The 15924-nt window shown below is 57.2% G+C and overlaps 5 protein-coding genes across 5 annotated transcripts; 1 reads left to right on the top strand and 4 right to left on the bottom strand.

Moving 5' to 3' along the window:
- Positions 1-343: 343 nt before the first annotated feature.
- BJ171DRAFT_581877 (major facilitator superfamily domain-containing protein) lies at positions 344-2782 on the bottom strand (the record flags this gene model as incomplete). The annotated part of the gene is made up of 7 exons (XM_053114129.1): positions 344-619; positions 764-1099; positions 1204-1371; positions 1600-1831; positions 1925-2096; positions 2293-2391; positions 2563-2782. The coding sequence occupies 7 exons, from the start codon at positions 2780-2782 to the stop codon at positions 344-346; spliced, it is 1503 nt and encodes a 500-aa protein (XP_052966823.1).
- Positions 2783-3832: 1050 nt separating this feature from the next.
- Positions 3833-5622, bottom strand: BJ171DRAFT_442394 (uncharacterized protein). The gene is made up of 2 exons (XM_053108093.1): positions 4854-5622; positions 3833-4490 (listed from the first exon to the last, which is right to left on the bottom strand). The coding sequence occupies exons 1-2, from the start codon at positions 5577-5579 to the stop codon at positions 3996-3998; spliced, it is 1221 nt and encodes a 406-aa protein (XP_052966822.1). The 5' UTR covers positions 5580-5622; the 3' UTR covers positions 3833-3995.
- A 2317-nt stretch (positions 5623-7939) lies between these two features.
- BJ171DRAFT_505252 (actin-related protein 2/3 complex subunit 5) lies at positions 7940-9303 on the bottom strand. The gene is made up of 4 exons (XM_053111019.1): positions 9077-9303; positions 8654-8726; positions 8323-8499; positions 7940-8165 (listed from the first exon to the last, which is right to left on the bottom strand). The coding sequence occupies exons 1-4, from the start codon at positions 9214-9216 to the stop codon at positions 8103-8105; spliced, it is 453 nt and encodes a 150-aa protein (XP_052966821.1). The 5' UTR covers positions 9217-9303; the 3' UTR covers positions 7940-8102.
- Positions 9304-9681: 378 nt separating this feature from the next.
- Positions 9682-11339, top strand: BJ171DRAFT_100543 (uncharacterized protein). The gene is made up of 3 exons (XM_053105387.1): positions 9682-9886; positions 10088-10195; positions 10296-11339. The coding sequence occupies exons 1-3, from the start codon at positions 9806-9808 to the stop codon at positions 11100-11102; spliced, it is 996 nt and encodes a 331-aa protein (XP_052966820.1). The 5' UTR covers positions 9682-9805; the 3' UTR covers positions 11103-11339.
- A 361-nt stretch (positions 11340-11700) lies between these two features.
- Positions 11701-15707, bottom strand: BJ171DRAFT_599138 (uncharacterized protein; the record flags this gene model as incomplete). The annotated part of the gene is made up of 10 exons (XM_053114901.1): positions 11701-12105; positions 12247-12598; positions 12893-12987; positions 13246-13431; positions 13583-13724; positions 13993-14009; positions 14523-14668; positions 14834-15046; positions 15232-15423; positions 15629-15707. The coding sequence occupies 10 exons, from the start codon at positions 15705-15707 to the stop codon at positions 11701-11703; spliced, it is 1827 nt and encodes a 608-aa protein (XP_052966819.1).
- Between the last annotated feature and the right edge of the window lie 217 nt (positions 15708-15924).

The raw sequence follows: 15924 nt of genomic DNA, 5'->3' as shown, positions 1-15924 counted from the left end.
TGAAAGAGCAGACAGATCCTCCTTGGAACGAGTCCTGGCCGGCGACTGGATCGACAAGAGGACCTTTCCCCGGATCCTGAACAGATCGCTTGTGTTGGAGCCGTGATAGCGGTGTCTCTGGAGATGCCATCGTGGAGACTGCGTCTTGAGGACGGCATTAGCAAGACGGGATCAGGAGGACCACCTTAGGAGGACCACATCTTGGGCACACGGGCTTGTGCACAACAAGCTGTATTATGCTTCCAATCCATATCCATTACATCCATGGGCGGCACTATTGCCAAGCAACTCTCGCTGACTCATTCTGGGCTCTGATCCCTCCCTTGCGCTGCTCTGATTCAAATCATATAATGTATCGCTCGACCGCTTCGGCTGTCTTGGCTCCCTTGGGCTTGCCGTTCTCGCGGATAAAGAACACACGCAAGAATACCGTCGATAGGATAGAGAGCCACATCAGCCCTGCGACGACCACACACGAATACTCATAGTTCCTCTGTGCATCGGCTGCCCAGGCCGAAAAGATCGTAAAGCTCGTCACGATGTTGCCGATGTTGCCCAGCGTGGTGACTGCTGCGATCGCACCGGGAGCGAACTGGGCGACAAAATTGTTGCTTGTCCACTGAGTCGCGAGAGAACATGGGAGGAACATGGAGAGAGTCAGTCGAGGCCACTCGGTCGGAACCTGCTGAGAGCAGGTTTGCAACGTCTCTCAAGACAGCGGCCATCGGCCTTTTGACGTGCACATCAAGATGTCGGTGCTTACCGGCATGCAGATCGCCGTGACGCTCTTGGTGCCGCCAAGGGCCAGGAATGCTGCCACATAGCGCAGAACCCACAGATTGCCGCCAAGCCCCATTCCGAGAAAGCCAATGCTGGCCAGGATCATGTTCACGACCAGGGGTAGACTGCGGCTACCAAACTTGTCGGATATGCGACCGGCGATGACCATGTGGATGGCAGCGTAGATCCAGCCGGCCGCTGCCATGATCTGGCTTAACACAGAGCTGAAGCCGAGGCCGCTGACAAACAGAGGCAGGTAGTACGCCAGGCTTGTCGATGCGACGAGCCCAGGGAGATAGACAATCGCAAAGAAAATCACCTGCCGAGTGAACCACCATCGACATATCAGACAATCATGTTCCTTGCCATGCTGGCCCGGCGAGACTGGCAACAGATCTGTCAGGAATCGAGCTGAGGGCTCACCTTCCAATCCGAGATCGATCTCCACAGCGTCCTGAGACTGTGCGCATTGTGGGTCGCCGACAGCAGCTGGGCCTTGCGGGTAGCCATCCGGGACTCGGCCATCTTGTGCTCCTCCGTCGACAAAAATCGGTAGCGCAGGCTGCTTGATGTTGGACTGGGCTCGTCGGGCTGGTAAACGAGAGCGAAGCGTCAGCCAAACAAGATCCGAGTGTGGGTCTGCATCGTTCCGAGCGGTCCATGCGACCTTCTCCGAGGCTGCCGTCAAACAGCACCCACCCGCCAGTGAATGCCAAACCAAAGACAGTAGTCGATGTGCTTGATAACGAACAGGCCACCTATCAAGTCTAGGCTGCTCGCTCGATATATCGCAACAAGCTAGCGACTGCGAAAACTCACCAAGATAAAGTACGCAGCAATGCCGATGAGAATGGTCGGGATAGCCGGCAGAAGAAAGTTCCACTGCCATCCGCGCAGATTGCCGATCCCATCCATATTGCCGATCACGGCGCCCAGGATGCCCGAGACCATTCCGGCGAGCGGGAGGCCAATGTACCAGCCCGAATAGGCGGTGGACGTCTCGCGCCGCTTGAACCAGAGGGTCATGTAGTATGACATGCCAGGGAAGAGACTGCGAGGGCCAGCAGTTAGACTCGGATGCAGTCGCCACGATGCAGCAGAGGCATTGGCGGCCATCGCATTGCGTCGCTGCAGGTACACCTACCCAGCTTCAGTGGCCCCAAGCAGAAACCGCAGGAGGAAAAAGTGCCAACTCTTGGAGATCAGGGCAAAGCAGCCAAGGACAATGCCCCAGCTGACCATGATCCGCGCGAACCAGAGACTGGGGCGGACCTTGGTGAGGACCCAGTTCGAGGGGATCTCAAAGATGACGTAGCCTGTGTGCGGTTGGATGTGCGGTTGGTTGGATGTGCGGTGGGAGAGTGAGCCACAGAGAAAGATCACCCCAGCACCCGCCAGCGGCTTCGGACAGCCGGTATGCCAATCGAAACCTCGGCCGCCGTCATCATGACAGCACCCGGCCTGTTTCCTCAGACCATATGCCCCCATGCTCACAGATGCGGGATAACATACCCAGGTAAAAGAGTCCGAGACCGATCGAGACATCCTGGTCGGAGAGGACCATCTGTTTGAGGGAGTGACCGGTCTCCTTGTTCATTACCAGCGCGCTCGCTATGCCGAGGAGGAGATGGGGAGACCATGATCAGAGCACGATCCGCCAGCAAGCAGCGGATTTGATCGCTGCCGAAAGCTGCGCGATCCGCTTCTGGCAACGACAGCGATCAAGCAAAGCTAATCCTCCCATCCACCAATCGTCCTGCCGCGAGAACCAGCAGCACTTACACAGATTTGCGCGATCAATGTAGCAGAAAAAGTACATGACGAACATCCACGGGACAAGATATCGGGTCAGCTTCAGAAAGAGATGGCGCTCCTCCAAGGAGTAGCTGGAAATATCCTCGTCCCGGTCGATATAGTCGTTCTGGTTGTCGAGCTCGACAGTGGTGTCGGCCGACTCGGAGTGAACGAGCTTGTCGGGGTGGGCTGGAGTCGCGGCTTCCATTGCAGTAGAGGCAGTAGAGGCAGTAGAGGAAGTAGAGGCAGTGGACTCGAGATGGGCCGGGATCAAGCGGACAGGGAAAGGTCCGACAAAACGAGCACGATGGATGAGGTGAAAGAGTAAGAAGACGAACTCGCTGCCAAGATGGCCGTCGGGCTGCTGTCGCGGAGCTGGGCTGGAGGTGAGAGCGAATGGGTGGGAACAGCCGAGGGACATATATAGCCGTTCCAGGGCCGGCTTGTGGCGCCATGTTCATGACAACAAGAACGGGTGCAGCGAAAGCGATGGCGGGAGCCGGTGCCGGGCGGACACAGACTGATTCTGCTGGGGGCGGTGCTGTCTGGTGCGAATCGGTAGATTGATGGATGGGTTGACGGATTGATGGATGGGTTGACGGAAAAGCTCTGCCGCAAGGAGGCCATGCGCAAACATCACCTCGGGGGAATCGCGTGGATGTTGCGATGGAGCGCTGTTGGAGGTGTCGTTGTGTGGGCATGCCGGAACCGAGCCGCCGCCCAAGTCGAAACGAAACCATAGGAGCAGCTCGGAAAAATGGCAAAGCGGGGGGGGGGACAGATAGCCCGGCCACCCAACGGACGATGCATCCAAAGCAAGCAGCCAAAGCAAGCATCCAGTAAGTGGGCCGCTCAGCCCCAGCGCCGCCACAAACAAAAACCAACCGAGCCGATCACAGGGCGTTGGTCCATCGCACAACGGCCCTGGAGTTGTTGGGTGAATGGGCGAATGAGAGGCAGCCACGGCGACGACTGAGACGGCGGTGGACGGGTTGCACGAGGCAAAGCTAGGCGGATGCCTTGAAGCAATCAATGGATCAATCCAGGATGGCAAAGTCGTTGGCGCATGCCGGGTGGGAAGGGGGCCAACCGGAGAAGCCGGCGCGATTGAGCTATCGATACAGACCGGACTCGGAAGATTGAAAGACTTGATCAGCAGCAATGCACCCTCACGCCAACAGGGTAAAAAGTTGTCCTGGATTGTTGTGGGACAGCGCAGTCATTCACACTGGGATATGCTGGATATATTCAGATGTACTCAGATGTATTCAGATGTATTCAGATGTATTCAGATGTATTCAGATGTATTCGGATCCATTGGAATGTGATGGGTGCCATGGACAGATTGGATAACACGCAGCACTCCTCGACCCTTGTCGCTTCATCGATACATTTGCTGTTCCGCGGGGTTTGTCGCAGCTTCAAGGCGCTTCTGATTGCCTGCTCGAGGCCCAGGACCACAAGCCGAATGACTTGAGCTCGTTGACAGCGAGGTAGTGGCTTTGGTCTGCGGACTTGCGATACCAGAACACGGCCGTGTCAGTGTCCTTGTCGATGCCGATGCCGTTGTTGTAGCAGCTGCCGAGGTAGTATTGTCCGTATCGATTGCCCTGCTCGGCCGACTCGCGGAGCCACTCAAAAGCACGAGCATTGTCCTTATCGACACCGAGTCCTATCTTGTAGCACACACCAGCCATGAACTGTCCGTACGAGCTGCCCTGCTCGGCCGACTTGCTGAACCACTCAAACGCCGTCGAGTAGCTTCCCGACACTCCCCAGCCCTCCCACCAGCATTTGCCGACCCAGTACTGGCTGCTGCTGCGGCCGTCGTTGGCGAGCTGCTCAAAGATGGCCACGGCCTTTTCCTGGTCCTTCGTCGTTCCAAATCCATGCACCAGGCACAGCGCCATCAGATGCTGGCACAACCAGTCGTGGTCGGACCCCAGTCGGCACAGCCCAAAGAACTTGCGTGATATGGCCGAGTCCGAGGTGGCCAACGACATAAACGCTCCGTCACCTCCGCCGGTCAGGCCGTCCCCTTCTCCGAGAAGGAACTCAATCGACTTGCTGTCTCGGATCATTTTGACGCCCTTCTGTTCGTCTCGCACGGTACCCCTGCCAAGGTAGTGCATCCATCCGACCATGTGCGTGGCAATGGACCTGATAGCTGAGTCAGTGGACTTGCTGCTGACCTCCAGCCAGCGGTTGAAGGCATCGACATCGTTCTGTTCGACACCATCATGGCCGATGAGCGAGAACCATCCTTGGAGGAACACGACATGAAGCCGGCCATCTTCGCTTCCTTGGGCGGCAGCCTTGGAATACCACTCGATGGCTGTGTTGAAGTCTTGATCGATACCTTCGCCATCTGCATAGTATCGACCAACGGCAACTTGGGCCCGGTGGATCCCGTCGTTTGCGAGCTTGCGGTAGCTTTCAAAGGCTTTGGCACGGTCTCGGTCGACCCCGATGCCATTATAATAGCAGTCGGCCAACTGGAGTTGTGCCATGGAATGGCCGGCGTTGGCGGCCGTTTCCAAATGGCGGGCGCATTCTTTCTGTCTGGAAATGAAGTCGACCTCGGGCAAAGGCAGCTTGACGATGGACGCGAGAAGGAGAACCCAGGCCAGGAGATACGAGGCAGCGGCATGGCCTTGGTCGGCCAGAGCTACAACCCATGATATACCGGCTGTGTCTTGGCCCTTGCTGTGCAGCGAGAGGGCAATCTGGTCGCTGATGGTGAGGCGGATCATCAACTGGCCGTCCGGACGGCACAGTCCTGCCTTCTGGCACCAGTCGTGGAAGCCAGCTACTTTGGAGCTCAGGAGTGGCTGGACCTGCTTGCACACTCGGAGCATGGTCTTGGTTGTGGTGTGGTCGAGGGCCAGTTGGAAGCTGTCGTTGGAACACACAATGGTGAAGATGTCTGGTGCAGGACGCAAGCCGACACCGTGCTGCTCAAGAGCAGCACCCGAGGCGGACTGATCGACGGGGTTGTTGGCCATACTGCAGGAGATGGGAGAACAGGCGACTGGTGATGGGGAAGAGGGGGGCGGTGAGGCGAATGGCGAGAAGATATGGGGCAAGAGGCAAAGCCAGCGAAGCCATTCCCAAGCCACAGCGCGTGCCACAACCATGTGATGGGCTGGTTCGGGGCTGCGATTCGGTTCAGCATCGCCACTCTCGATGACCCTCGATTGACGAGAACATCCTCCGTTGTGGTCGTCATAGAGCCCCTATATTCATTCCGCAGATATCCACCCTGCCCGCCAAATGTTGAGCCTTGGCAAGGCGTCCACCAGAGCGCCCGACTCTCATATCACGCTCGGATACTCCGTTGCCGCCCGAGTCTTGGTGACGTTCGTTGTGGTTGGGTTAGGGATGGTCGAGGCGATTTTGTCAACATCCAGGTTGGCACTGGCACTTTTGACATACTCGCTGCCCAAGAGCTCGTGGATCTGAATACCAAAGTCAACAAAGACGCAAAGACGATAGGAATGCGCAAGGCAGTTGAGGTGGTTGCTGAACGTATAGGTGTTTGTGGCGGCTGCGGCAATGTTGACGCAAAAGGCGACGATGCTGGCGACCAGGCACATCAAGACCCAGAGGACGTGGTTGTGGACAATGTACTTTTCCTTGCTGTCGGGCATCTTGTCGAGCTGGAGGCCCATGGCCTGGACGAGCTTGTACAGAAAATGAAAGTCCATGAACGACGTTGTCACAAGATAGGCATTATCTGCGTGGCGATGGGTCCGGCTTAGTTTCTGCGAGAATCAAGTCCGGAACCGGAAGGGCAGCGAGGCCGACTGTGGCGCACGATCCATCGCGAACTCACAGTAGAACGTCAGAAATGGATTCAAGACGTTGGCATAGTATGACGTTGCTGCAAAGGCAAAGAATCCTGGATAGATGATCAGGATGCCTATGAATCCAGACCCAATGATGAAGAGCATCGAGAGGGCAAAGATCGCCCACACAACCGTCTTGATGATCATGCGATTCCTGCTGCTCTGAACGAAGGCGCAAAACCTGACCAAAATAACGCCAAGTCAGTCCCCGGGGCATTGTCCATCCCTCAATCGATGTCCGCGTTTCCTTGCCGGCGCTGCAGTTCGTAGTTCCCGACAAGATCGACATGCAGCATCACACCTACCGGTCCGTCGATTCTGTCGTTCGATCGAAGCAAGGTTTTGGTGCATATGGGGTCAAGTCAGCTCCAAGTGATCGGGTTGGTGAGGGCCGCAATTTGCCAGGAACGACATCAAGGCATGTGCAATCCAAACATCCGATGAAGGAATCGATATGGAGTTATGCACATGGCTCCTCTGAAGGCGTCCTCAGCATATTTATCGACTTCATCAAGCACAATATCGAGTAGCACCTGAGACTTTCCAGCTGTGCCCGCCCCGGTCGCCCCCATCCGCGCGAAACTTACCAATGATTCCCAGAAATATGGATATGTTCTCCAGGCCAGCATAAACCGCAATCACATATTCGTACTGGCTCATGTCGTTTGAGTTTAGAAGCCCCGATATCGTGATTATCACCAAGATCCCGGCAATGATGAGCATGCCAACGTCAAACCACACGATTTTGAAAATGAATCGTCGATGCAGCTTGAAAGCAAGCATCTGGCTGGCGGCGGTGAGGCAAAGACCAAGGATCATGAAGCTGATGCCGAGCGATAGAGCCCATTGCGTGGGTGGGGATGGGACACCCATGAATACTGGCGGTGACTTGCGAGACGCAACGGTTTGCGATAGTGGGAGAGAAATCAGATGGCAGGACAGATACGGTGCGGTGCTTGCTTCTGTGTTCGCGACGAGCTACCATCGAGGAAAGGAGGGCATTTACGAAAGATATCTCGTCGTGAAGGAGCGCCTGGTCTGCCTTGAACAAAGCGATTGGATCCGCCGGAATGAATGGACAGAGGCTCTGGAGTTCAAGAGCCCGAAGACGCTCTGTGCCGATGCCGAATCCCGGCCGGGCTCTATCCGATTGTTTTTTCGAGCACGAGAACGGCCTCATTATCTTTCACGCACATGCACGCCGACCTGAGGCGACTCCGAGACAATGGTTCCGCTATGGATAGGCGCACAGTTCAAGACATATGTCGGCCAATCACGGGTATCAAAATCAGCAACCAAGAGGGGGCATCACAGCATGGAATCCAAGACTAAAGACAAGTGGACAATGCTCGAATGCTCCAACAATGCTCGCAAACCGAGAGTCTGTCACTCAATTGCGGCACATGAGTCGCCGGGATATGCGGCGATAGTACGTGCTGGACTCGAGATGCTCAATCAGCATGGCCGATCTCATGCGAACCGTCTCCGCATTGGGATTCGGGCGGATGCTCGCCAATGTGTAGGGGACAGCGCTTGCGCGTGCTGGGTATCGGCGACATTGCCCATGTTCATTGCCAGCAGCGTGGATATGCGAGTTCGTGTTGGGCGGGACCTGCCAAGCATAGCACTGAAATGTACATGCGCATCCCGCCATCCAAGTCGGGAACAGAAAGTGCGCCTCTATACAGTGCGGCGATCCGTCAGCACGCGCACGATCGATCCCAGTCCCGCGGTCTTGACCGCCTGTCGATGCAGAGCCAAGGTGAGTTTGGTGGTGCACAGCAAGCACATGAGACGCAGAGGAATCCACACATCGCATGTCATCTCTAGCGCAACGTCAGGCCTCAGACTCGTCGAACGATCGAGGAAAGCGGCAGCAAAGTCGCCAGCGACCACTCACCTGCTCGTGCCAAGCCAGGAGCAGACCAGAGTTGTACTGCTCGGGCGAGGCCATGCCCTTGTAGATGTACTTCACCAGGGAGTCAACTTCGGCAGGGCTCAGGGACTTGATGACTTCGGGAATGTCGTTGGGCCGGAGAGTTGAGAGAGCCGCCATGACTGTTTTTGTGTTCAAATCCTGGAATGCCGAGAGCGAGAGCGCGGTTGGTGAGATCAGGGAGAAGGGCAGAGAGCGGCGCTGCGGCTTGGGGGCCAACGACCAATAGAGACCGTTTCATGCATGATCGGCCGCTGCAGGCGCCTTCATGAGTGTCGAGCCTTGCACAACGCACCTTGAGCTCTGCCGGAGCGCGGCCAGTAGGAGGGCTATCAAGCGAAGCTCGGATGGCGCCGAGGAAATCGGATCTGTAGACATCACAAAGCGCGAAGGCGTTGGTGTTGGCGTTGGCGAGAGGCAGAGATGCACATTTGAAGTCACACTCGACAGGTGGCAATGGGTCGATATCGACAGCGCGTTGATGGTATTATAGGATGCAGGCTCTGCGGAGATGAACAATCTTGGCTGCGGCCACGACTGGGAGGGCTTCCGGAGGGTGCAGCCGAGCTAGCGGCGCCTGATTGCCAGAGAGCTCCGCTCGGGGCCAGGCGACAAGACCATTCCAAGAACTAGTAATCCGGGCTGCAGAGATATGCAAGCCATGATGATCCAGCCAGACAGAACAGGGCTGGCTGTGCAAAGCCGGGCCGGCGCTCACCTCGACAAAAGGCCCTGGACGTGATGGGCGCGGGCATTGACCAGCTGCTCGACTTCGGCGTATCCTTGCTCCAGCCCGGCGTCTTCCTGGAAAGCCTGGTCGTCGTCTTCGACGTCGATGTCTGTTTTCTTGCTGGACATGGCTGCGGCTGTGGATGGGCGAGAGAAGGCGATAGCGATCCGGTGACGAAGGCGGTGACGATGCAACGGCGAAGGGCGATGGCGATGTGGGGCAAAAGGGGGGAACAGCCCAGGCCAGAAAGCGCCAGGGCCAAGGGAGCCGGCTCGAGTGCGGGCCGAGTGCGGGTCGAGTGCGGGTCGAGTGCGGGTCGAGCGGGACACGTGGGAGCGGATCGAGTGCGGATCCACGGCTGGATCCAGGTCGCACAGGCATGTTGCCGCGCCGCCACCGCCACACAGTGGCCGCGCGTCTGTGCCACGTCACGCCACCCAATGTGGTACAGATCCCCACCGCGCAACAGAACAGACAAAAACAGCGCCCTTGTGCCGCAACACTTCCGAAACGTCGGCCTTGTCCGTGTCGCGTTTTGTTCGTCCATTGCCCCGTCCATTGCTCTGTCCATTGCTCTGTCCATTGCTCCATCCGCTGCTTCGCCTCGGTCTTCCTCGTCCCTGCATTTCGCCTCGATCCCTCCCTCGATCCCTCCTTCGATCTCTCCCTCGATCTTCCCCTCGATCCATCCTCGGTCCCTCTCCCCTGTCCAGGACGATGCTGCACCGCTCGCTCTCCCAGGCACTTCTGCCGCTGCTCCTCGGTTCCGGCGTCCATGCCCTCGGCGTCTCGTTCATTGTGAGTCGCCAACCGTGTGTCAACCGGCTCGGCTCGGCTCGGCTCGGCCAGCACATCGATTGATGCATCGATGGATTGCACCCGCATCGTGTGGACCCGCATCGTGTGCACTCGCCAGCCCAGATATCCAGTCATCCAGTCGGGTCTGCGTGTCTGCCTGTCCTTTATCTAACAGCGACTCTCATACCTCTCGCATTCCAGTCTCCCAATGCCAGCAGCGTCTGGAGCACCACCAACAACACCGTCACCATCAACGTCACTTCCGATGGCCCTTTCAACAACACCAACTGGTTCGACATCAGGGCATATGTAAGTTGTCTTTCCGAGGGCCCTCCGCTCCCTCCATCACCCATCTGCGTCTGCCACTCCTCCGCTGCTCCGACTCACATGCATCCTCTCCTCTTCAAAGGCCCGCGGCGGCGGCTCAAGCTATGTCACCGGCAACACCCTCTCGCCCGGCGTTCGGTCGTTTCAATACAACAGCCTACCGGATACCCAGCTCACCGCTGGCCCAATTTACCTGCAGTTCTGCCAGGACAAGACATGCGTCAACACCGACGACTTCCAGTACACGTACAAGCCTCCGTCGCCGACTCCCGATCCCCAGAGCAGCATCGGTAGCCCCGCCAGTGTGCCCTCGGGTGGCGGCCTCTCTGGAACGATGATCGCCATCATCTTCGCTTCCTGCGTCGCGGTGGCCCTAGGCATCGCCGGATTCATCTACTTCCGCAAGGGCAGCGATGATGTGATTCCCCTCAAGCGCTATCGATCCAGCAGCTCTGCCAACCGCGAGTCCACTCGCCTCGAATACCCCGTCGCCGACATGGCCCCGGCCGTCCCTTATCGGACCCCGACTTCGGGGCCGGCCCCTGCCTCGTCCTCAGCCTCAGTAAAGTCCAGCACCACGGTCCGATATGGGCAGCCAAGCTCACAGCGTACAGGGGCCCTCCGGGGCGACCTCTCTGAACCTTCCGATCCGATACTGCTTTCCCCAACCACCCTGCGTCCCGTCCAAGTCCAGAGCAACACCCCGAGTCCCCAGGCGCCTACTCCATCTCTCCCAAGCTCCTCGAACCCACGGTCCTACAGCGACGTCCGCCGAAACCGTGCTCCCTCGAGTGTATATTCGGCCTCTCCGGCAATGAGCACCCGTCGCTCGCCCCAGGATACTAGCGGAGCCCCTCGAAAACCGCCCTCCTCGCAAGCGAGCCGATAACGAGACAGCCACTCCAGGGCATGTGTCCTCAGCATTGGCGCGCCTTGATATCACCCGGACCATTCTATTTTTTGGACCAGTACTCCTATGTTTGTGGCTGGCTCGTACCGGTACAGCGGCGATCCTGTGTGGGGCCTATGATCCCCATGGGATCGAATTGTCCCGCCGATCGCACTCAAAGAGTTCGGGTGCGACCCTCTATGACCGCCTAAGCAACCAGCGCTTCGAATCCACGCTGGAATTCGGCTCGGCGTTTCTCATGGTTGGCGCTTGGGTTTGATCCAGCGCCTGCCAGCACGCCGATGCTGCAGATGTTTCATTCTTGAACCCTCTTACTGTCGGTATACGACTGTTCCTTCTCTGCTGTACTAGCTTCGCCCAAGGCCGTTCGTTCTCGGCCTGGTCGCCCTCGCTTTCTTCCTCTCGTCCCGCCTGTCGCGCACTGGCGCCTGATTCTATGATGTAACGATTTGATGCGATCCTTAAACTACATACACATCGCTATTTCCTCGCATCCGAGAAGCATTTGGTGCATGCGTGTTGGCAATCAGGGTCTGTCGGCGCCGCCTTGCCCCGCATCCGCACATATGTATTCAGTCTACACAAAATAGAGCACCAACAAGGCCACCGACCCTATCCACCACGGCCCTGCAGCTGTCATTCCCGATCTTTGCCCAGCTCCGAGCTGAAATGGATAAAACAGATCGTCCGGGATCGGCGGGAACAGGTTTGGTGGAGGAGGCACGAACATGAGGGGCTCGGCATTCGAGAGCGGCACGAATGTCACGGTATTGCGGATCCGGAACGGCTGCACCTGACCCAAGTTCAGACAATCCTGGACCTTGAGACAGCGATACTGGAACCGCCCCGAGACATACTGTACCCGCACCCCAACGATCGTGTTCTGGGGCTCGTATTTGGACCCGGCGTCGCTGTAGACGACTTGCACGTCCAGCTCTGTCAGAAGGCTCGAGCATGTTCCTGGGAGTGTGTCGACAACAGGCTGCGGTTGACCAAGCCATCCCACCCAGGGTGATGATTGCATAGGCGTGAACATAGGTAGCTGGGCCGGTCGTGTGATCGGCACAGTGCCAACATGCTATGTGTCAAGGGCGAGAGCGGCTACGGATTCCATGCTACTCACAGAATTGCCTGTCAAGGCGCTTGGCGGATTGTTGAGGATCGGCACCCAGTCGTTCACGTTCAGATAGCTCGCATTACCAAACTTGCCTACATGGGTGATCGCCGCAACGGTCAGCGTCTGGAGCTGGAAGAGTCGCGACCGAATCGTGGCACACGAGCTCGTGGTGTTGAGATCCGCAAAGCTGTAGTAAAGCGTGCAGCCCGCAACGACGTTGTCGCCAAAGGTGACTTGGGTCCGAGACAGGTAGTTCTGTGAGTCCGGGCACTGGAGGTCCTGCGTGCTGCTATAGTATTGCTCGGAAGCCAAGGTGATTCCGTAAATGGGGTTGGGGTTGTATACGATGGCCTGCTGCGTGACAGAGGCGCATTGGAGAGAGTCAAGGACGAACAACAAATACCAGATGCAGAAAATCAAACCAATCGACCATGTGTACGCATCGATGTGTGCGAGGGTGTCGTCCGCAGATGGCTTGTGGGCAGATACACCGAGAGCCAGCCAGCCAGACAGCCAGCCAGCCAGCCAGCCAGCCAGAAAGAGCTGCGAGACCCATGGCCACCTCCCACGCTCGAGCATCACGCAAACAACCATGACAGACGAACGGCTGAACCGAGGCCAAGGCGCGCTGACTGCAATCATGAAAGGATATGAGCTATTGGTTGTCAAGGACCCAACCAAGATCTCCGATCCCCAGCGGTATCCGGGGCTTCCTGAGCGGCCAATGGCGCTTGCTGTGTTGTTGACCTGGCCACCGACAAAACAGCAGTTGAGTTGATCGGCATATAGAACCAGAGCTGGTGCTGTTGTGGCCAATTCATCTCCCAAACCCACGCTCCCGTTCCCCAACATTTGCAATGTAGTCGCCCCATGCAGCCTTCCCCTGGACTCTTGCAAGAATCCCGACGCTTCCAAGCAAAGCAATGGACAGCTTCGCTGAAGTGAGGTAACCAGCGATGCCACCAGCGATGTCACAGATTATCCGTATAATGTCGCTCCACATACCGAGCTGAATGTGGTCGAGAAGCTCTGCTCGATCCGCCCTCCAATCGCCAAGGTAATGTTGGCGATGACGATATCGGCGCTGACGCGCTGGACGAACGAAAACGACTGATTGCTAAAGGTGGTCACGTTGTTGATGACAGAGCTCACGTTGAGGGTGTAGTACCCATACTGGATGTTGATGTTGGTCTACGAGGCGTGTGATGAGTGAGTACTTTGATTGAGGCTCGGCGTCTTATGCATAGACAGCACTCCTGACGCATCTCCCTCACGACGGCCCAGAAGCGAGCCACCAAGTCAAGCGAAATCGCATGGCTACCAGCGGGCACCATCCTCGTACCTTCACGACTGCCCCGACACAAACCGACGCCGCGGCATTCCAGCTGGGAGGTGCCAGCGTCGCGCTCGAGCAATTGCTTTGAATCCCGCTCGCAAGATCGACGCAGCTGATGCTGTTGATTCCAACCGTCAGGGCGGCCAGGCTAGAGTTCGAGGGTTGCTGTCGGTTATGCTGTTAGCATGCCATATCCATCATCGTGGGTCGCCTCTCACAGCGCAAGCGACCAGACTGTCGTTCCGATCTGATTGCATCCGCCATTCTTCCTTCGCAAAGCATCTCGACCCGCCCCGTTGAGTACGTCGTTGTGGTCATCGACGCATTGAATTTGCCCCCTCCAACATAGCCCCAACTGATACGATATGCCATTACGAGCAGCGCCGGGGCTCCCGCTGGCTCTTCAAAACACTTACCGGAACCACCGAATACCCTGTCAAGTAATAATTTGCATCCAAAAATGTCATAGCCGCACATGCCACCGAGGGTGTGTTGACAGAACGGGTACATTTGCTTGAGTACGGTTCCAGGAAGCCTGATTTGCACCGTGTGTCCGTTGATATTCGGTGTTGGTCCGAGGGGTTAAAGTTGAATAGCACAAGCCAAAGAAAAGTGCACCCGATTTACGAAAAAAAAGCAGACTAATCGTTTGAGCTTGGCGATGCCGATCAACAGCCACCATCGCTCTGCTGCTCCCGTCCGCCAACCACTCACCAACTCGATTCCATTCGTTGCATCCGCCAGACGAGTCTGCCGCGGGCAGAGTAAGTACTCCAGTTGGCGACCCCGTTGCCGCAAATGAAACCTGGATAGTATCCCCGTACTGTATTTTGGATGTTGATGCAAACAAAGGCGATGAATGCGGCATCATCCAGTAGGCGCTCACATCAATCACAACCGTCGACCACGCCATGCAGGTATGCGACGACCGAATCCTATGCTCTACCTTGTATGGGGTCGAGTTCAGGTACGAGTTGTCAATGTCGTAGCTCTCCAGGGCGATTGGGAACTCCAGAGAGGCCGTCTGGGCATTGAAGTCAGCGTCGCTCACGATGGTGCCAGGGTTGTTGTAGTAGAATCCCTGGATTGGGCCTGTGCGGTGGAGCCGTCGCGATGAAGCCCCGTCCCCGAGGTTCGATTAGGCCATTGCAGTTTGCTCTTGTCACAATCTTTTGCCTCTATGACCCGAGCTGATGCCGCTATCACATGAATCGATCATCAAATGACCCGAGGCTCAAACCGAACAGCCGCTCTTACTGTTACTGAATACCACGCAGAGGGCCCCAGCTGAGTCTGCCGCTCCTCCGGCAACGGCTCCATATCCATTGTTGATTCTGAAGAAGGAAGACGAGCAAAACTCAATGGAGCCTTGAGACTGAGAGGCATTGGAGTTACGGCAGCCCGAGAAGGTTGCGTTCTGTTCACCCATGGAGCAGTCAGGGTCGCAGCAACAATTGACGTCGCATACCCCTGCGGTCAGGTCGCAGGTGCATGTTGCAAGATCTGCAGTTGTCAAACCCCAAGAGCGGATGGCGTGCCGCCAAGTTCGTAAACCAAGTTAGACCCAGGAAGTCGGTGCGCTGGCATCTCAGCATTGTGGAAGACCCCATCGCACGCGTCTCCTCTCGGTGCTCATGGGCCATGACCAGACTTACTGCTCTGATAGTTCAGGGTCGTCTGGGCTGCAGAAACGGCCGACCAGTTGATCGCCAGTGGAGCCAACGGACCATAGTAGGTGCTGCCGAGCGGTATCGTTGCCAGGTTCGGCACCGGCTGACTGGCGATGAGCAGCAGGCTGTCCGATGCAGGAAAACTGTTGCTCAGATTGGCGTTCAGGACAGCCTGGCCTGGGCATCGGCACAGGTAAAGGCGAGCGAAATGAGCGACCGCGACTCTTGCCGAATTATGCCTTCGTCGGTAGCATCGATTGCAGCAGCATCATCGGCACTTGCGAGTACTTGCCTGATGCTGATTTGGTCAGGGAAAGGGTCAGCAGAAGCCAAAGCCAGAGGAGCGCCAGCGAGCCTGCGGCGCTCTTGGTCTTCGCAGGACCCATGGGATTGCAATCGGCGCTGCCGGAAAGCATCGTATCGAAAACGAGTCGGTAGATCATCCTCAGCATCCCAGGCATCGCGGCGGCATCGTCGTCCTTGGCCCTCTGTCCTGGCGGCTCCTCGGCACAGGCCGCTCTCCCCGCCAAATCGCAGGTTGGCGGGAACAGTCACGCGACCAGGCGGCCCTCCCGGTTTCTGGTCATGCGTTTCTGGCCCCGCCTCTGGTCGACTCTCTGGGTTGTTCGTCGTCATCGCTTGCCTCCGCCTCGACCAGTGCATATTGGTGCCCCAGAC

The sequence above is a fragment of the Polychytrium aggregatum genome (genome assembly GCF_025602895.1).
Source record: "Polychytrium aggregatum strain JEL109 chromosome Unknown BJ171scaffold_18, whole genome shotgun sequence".
Taxonomy (NCBI): domain Eukaryota; kingdom Fungi; phylum Chytridiomycota; class Chytridiomycetes; order Polychytriales; genus Polychytrium; species Polychytrium aggregatum.
Note: the sequence above shows the minus strand (reverse complement) of the source record. Positions and strands in the feature narration are given on the sequence as shown.

Bases quoted from the DNA above. Each gene is read 5' to 3' on its own strand.
- BJ171DRAFT_505252 (XM_053111019.1), bottom strand. From the start codon at position 9,216: ATGTCCAGCAAGAAAACAGACATCGACGTCGAAGACGACGACCAGGCT. The intron at 8,727-9,076 runs GTGAGCGCCGGC...TGATGTCTACAG, and splicing joins GTCCAGGGCCTTTTGTCGAG to ATCCGATTTCCTCGGCGCCA. The intron at 8,166-8,322 runs GTGAGTGGTCGC...CTGCATCGACAG, and splicing joins TCCTGGCTTGGCACGAGCAG to GCGGTCAAGACCGCGGGACT.
- BJ171DRAFT_100543 (XM_053105387.1), top strand. From the start codon at position 9,806: ATGCTGCACCGCTCGCTCTCCCAGGCACTTCTGCCGCTGCTCCTCGGT. The intron at 9,887-10,087 runs GTGAGTCGCCAA...CTCGCATTCCAG, and splicing joins CCCTCGGCGTCTCGTTCATT to TCTCCCAATGCCAGCAGCGT. The intron at 10,196-10,295 runs GTAAGTTGTCTT...TCCTCTTCAAAG, and splicing joins GGTTCGACATCAGGGCATAT to GCCCGCGGCGGCGGCTCAAG.
- BJ171DRAFT_442394 (XM_053108093.1), bottom strand. From the start codon at position 5,579: ATGGCCAACAACCCCGTCGATCAGTCCGCCTCGGGTGCTGCTCTTGAG. The intron at 4,491-4,853 runs GTCGTGTTCCTC...TGGTTGTGCCAG, and splicing joins GCGAAGATGGCCGGCTTCAT to CATCTGATGGCGCTGTGCCT.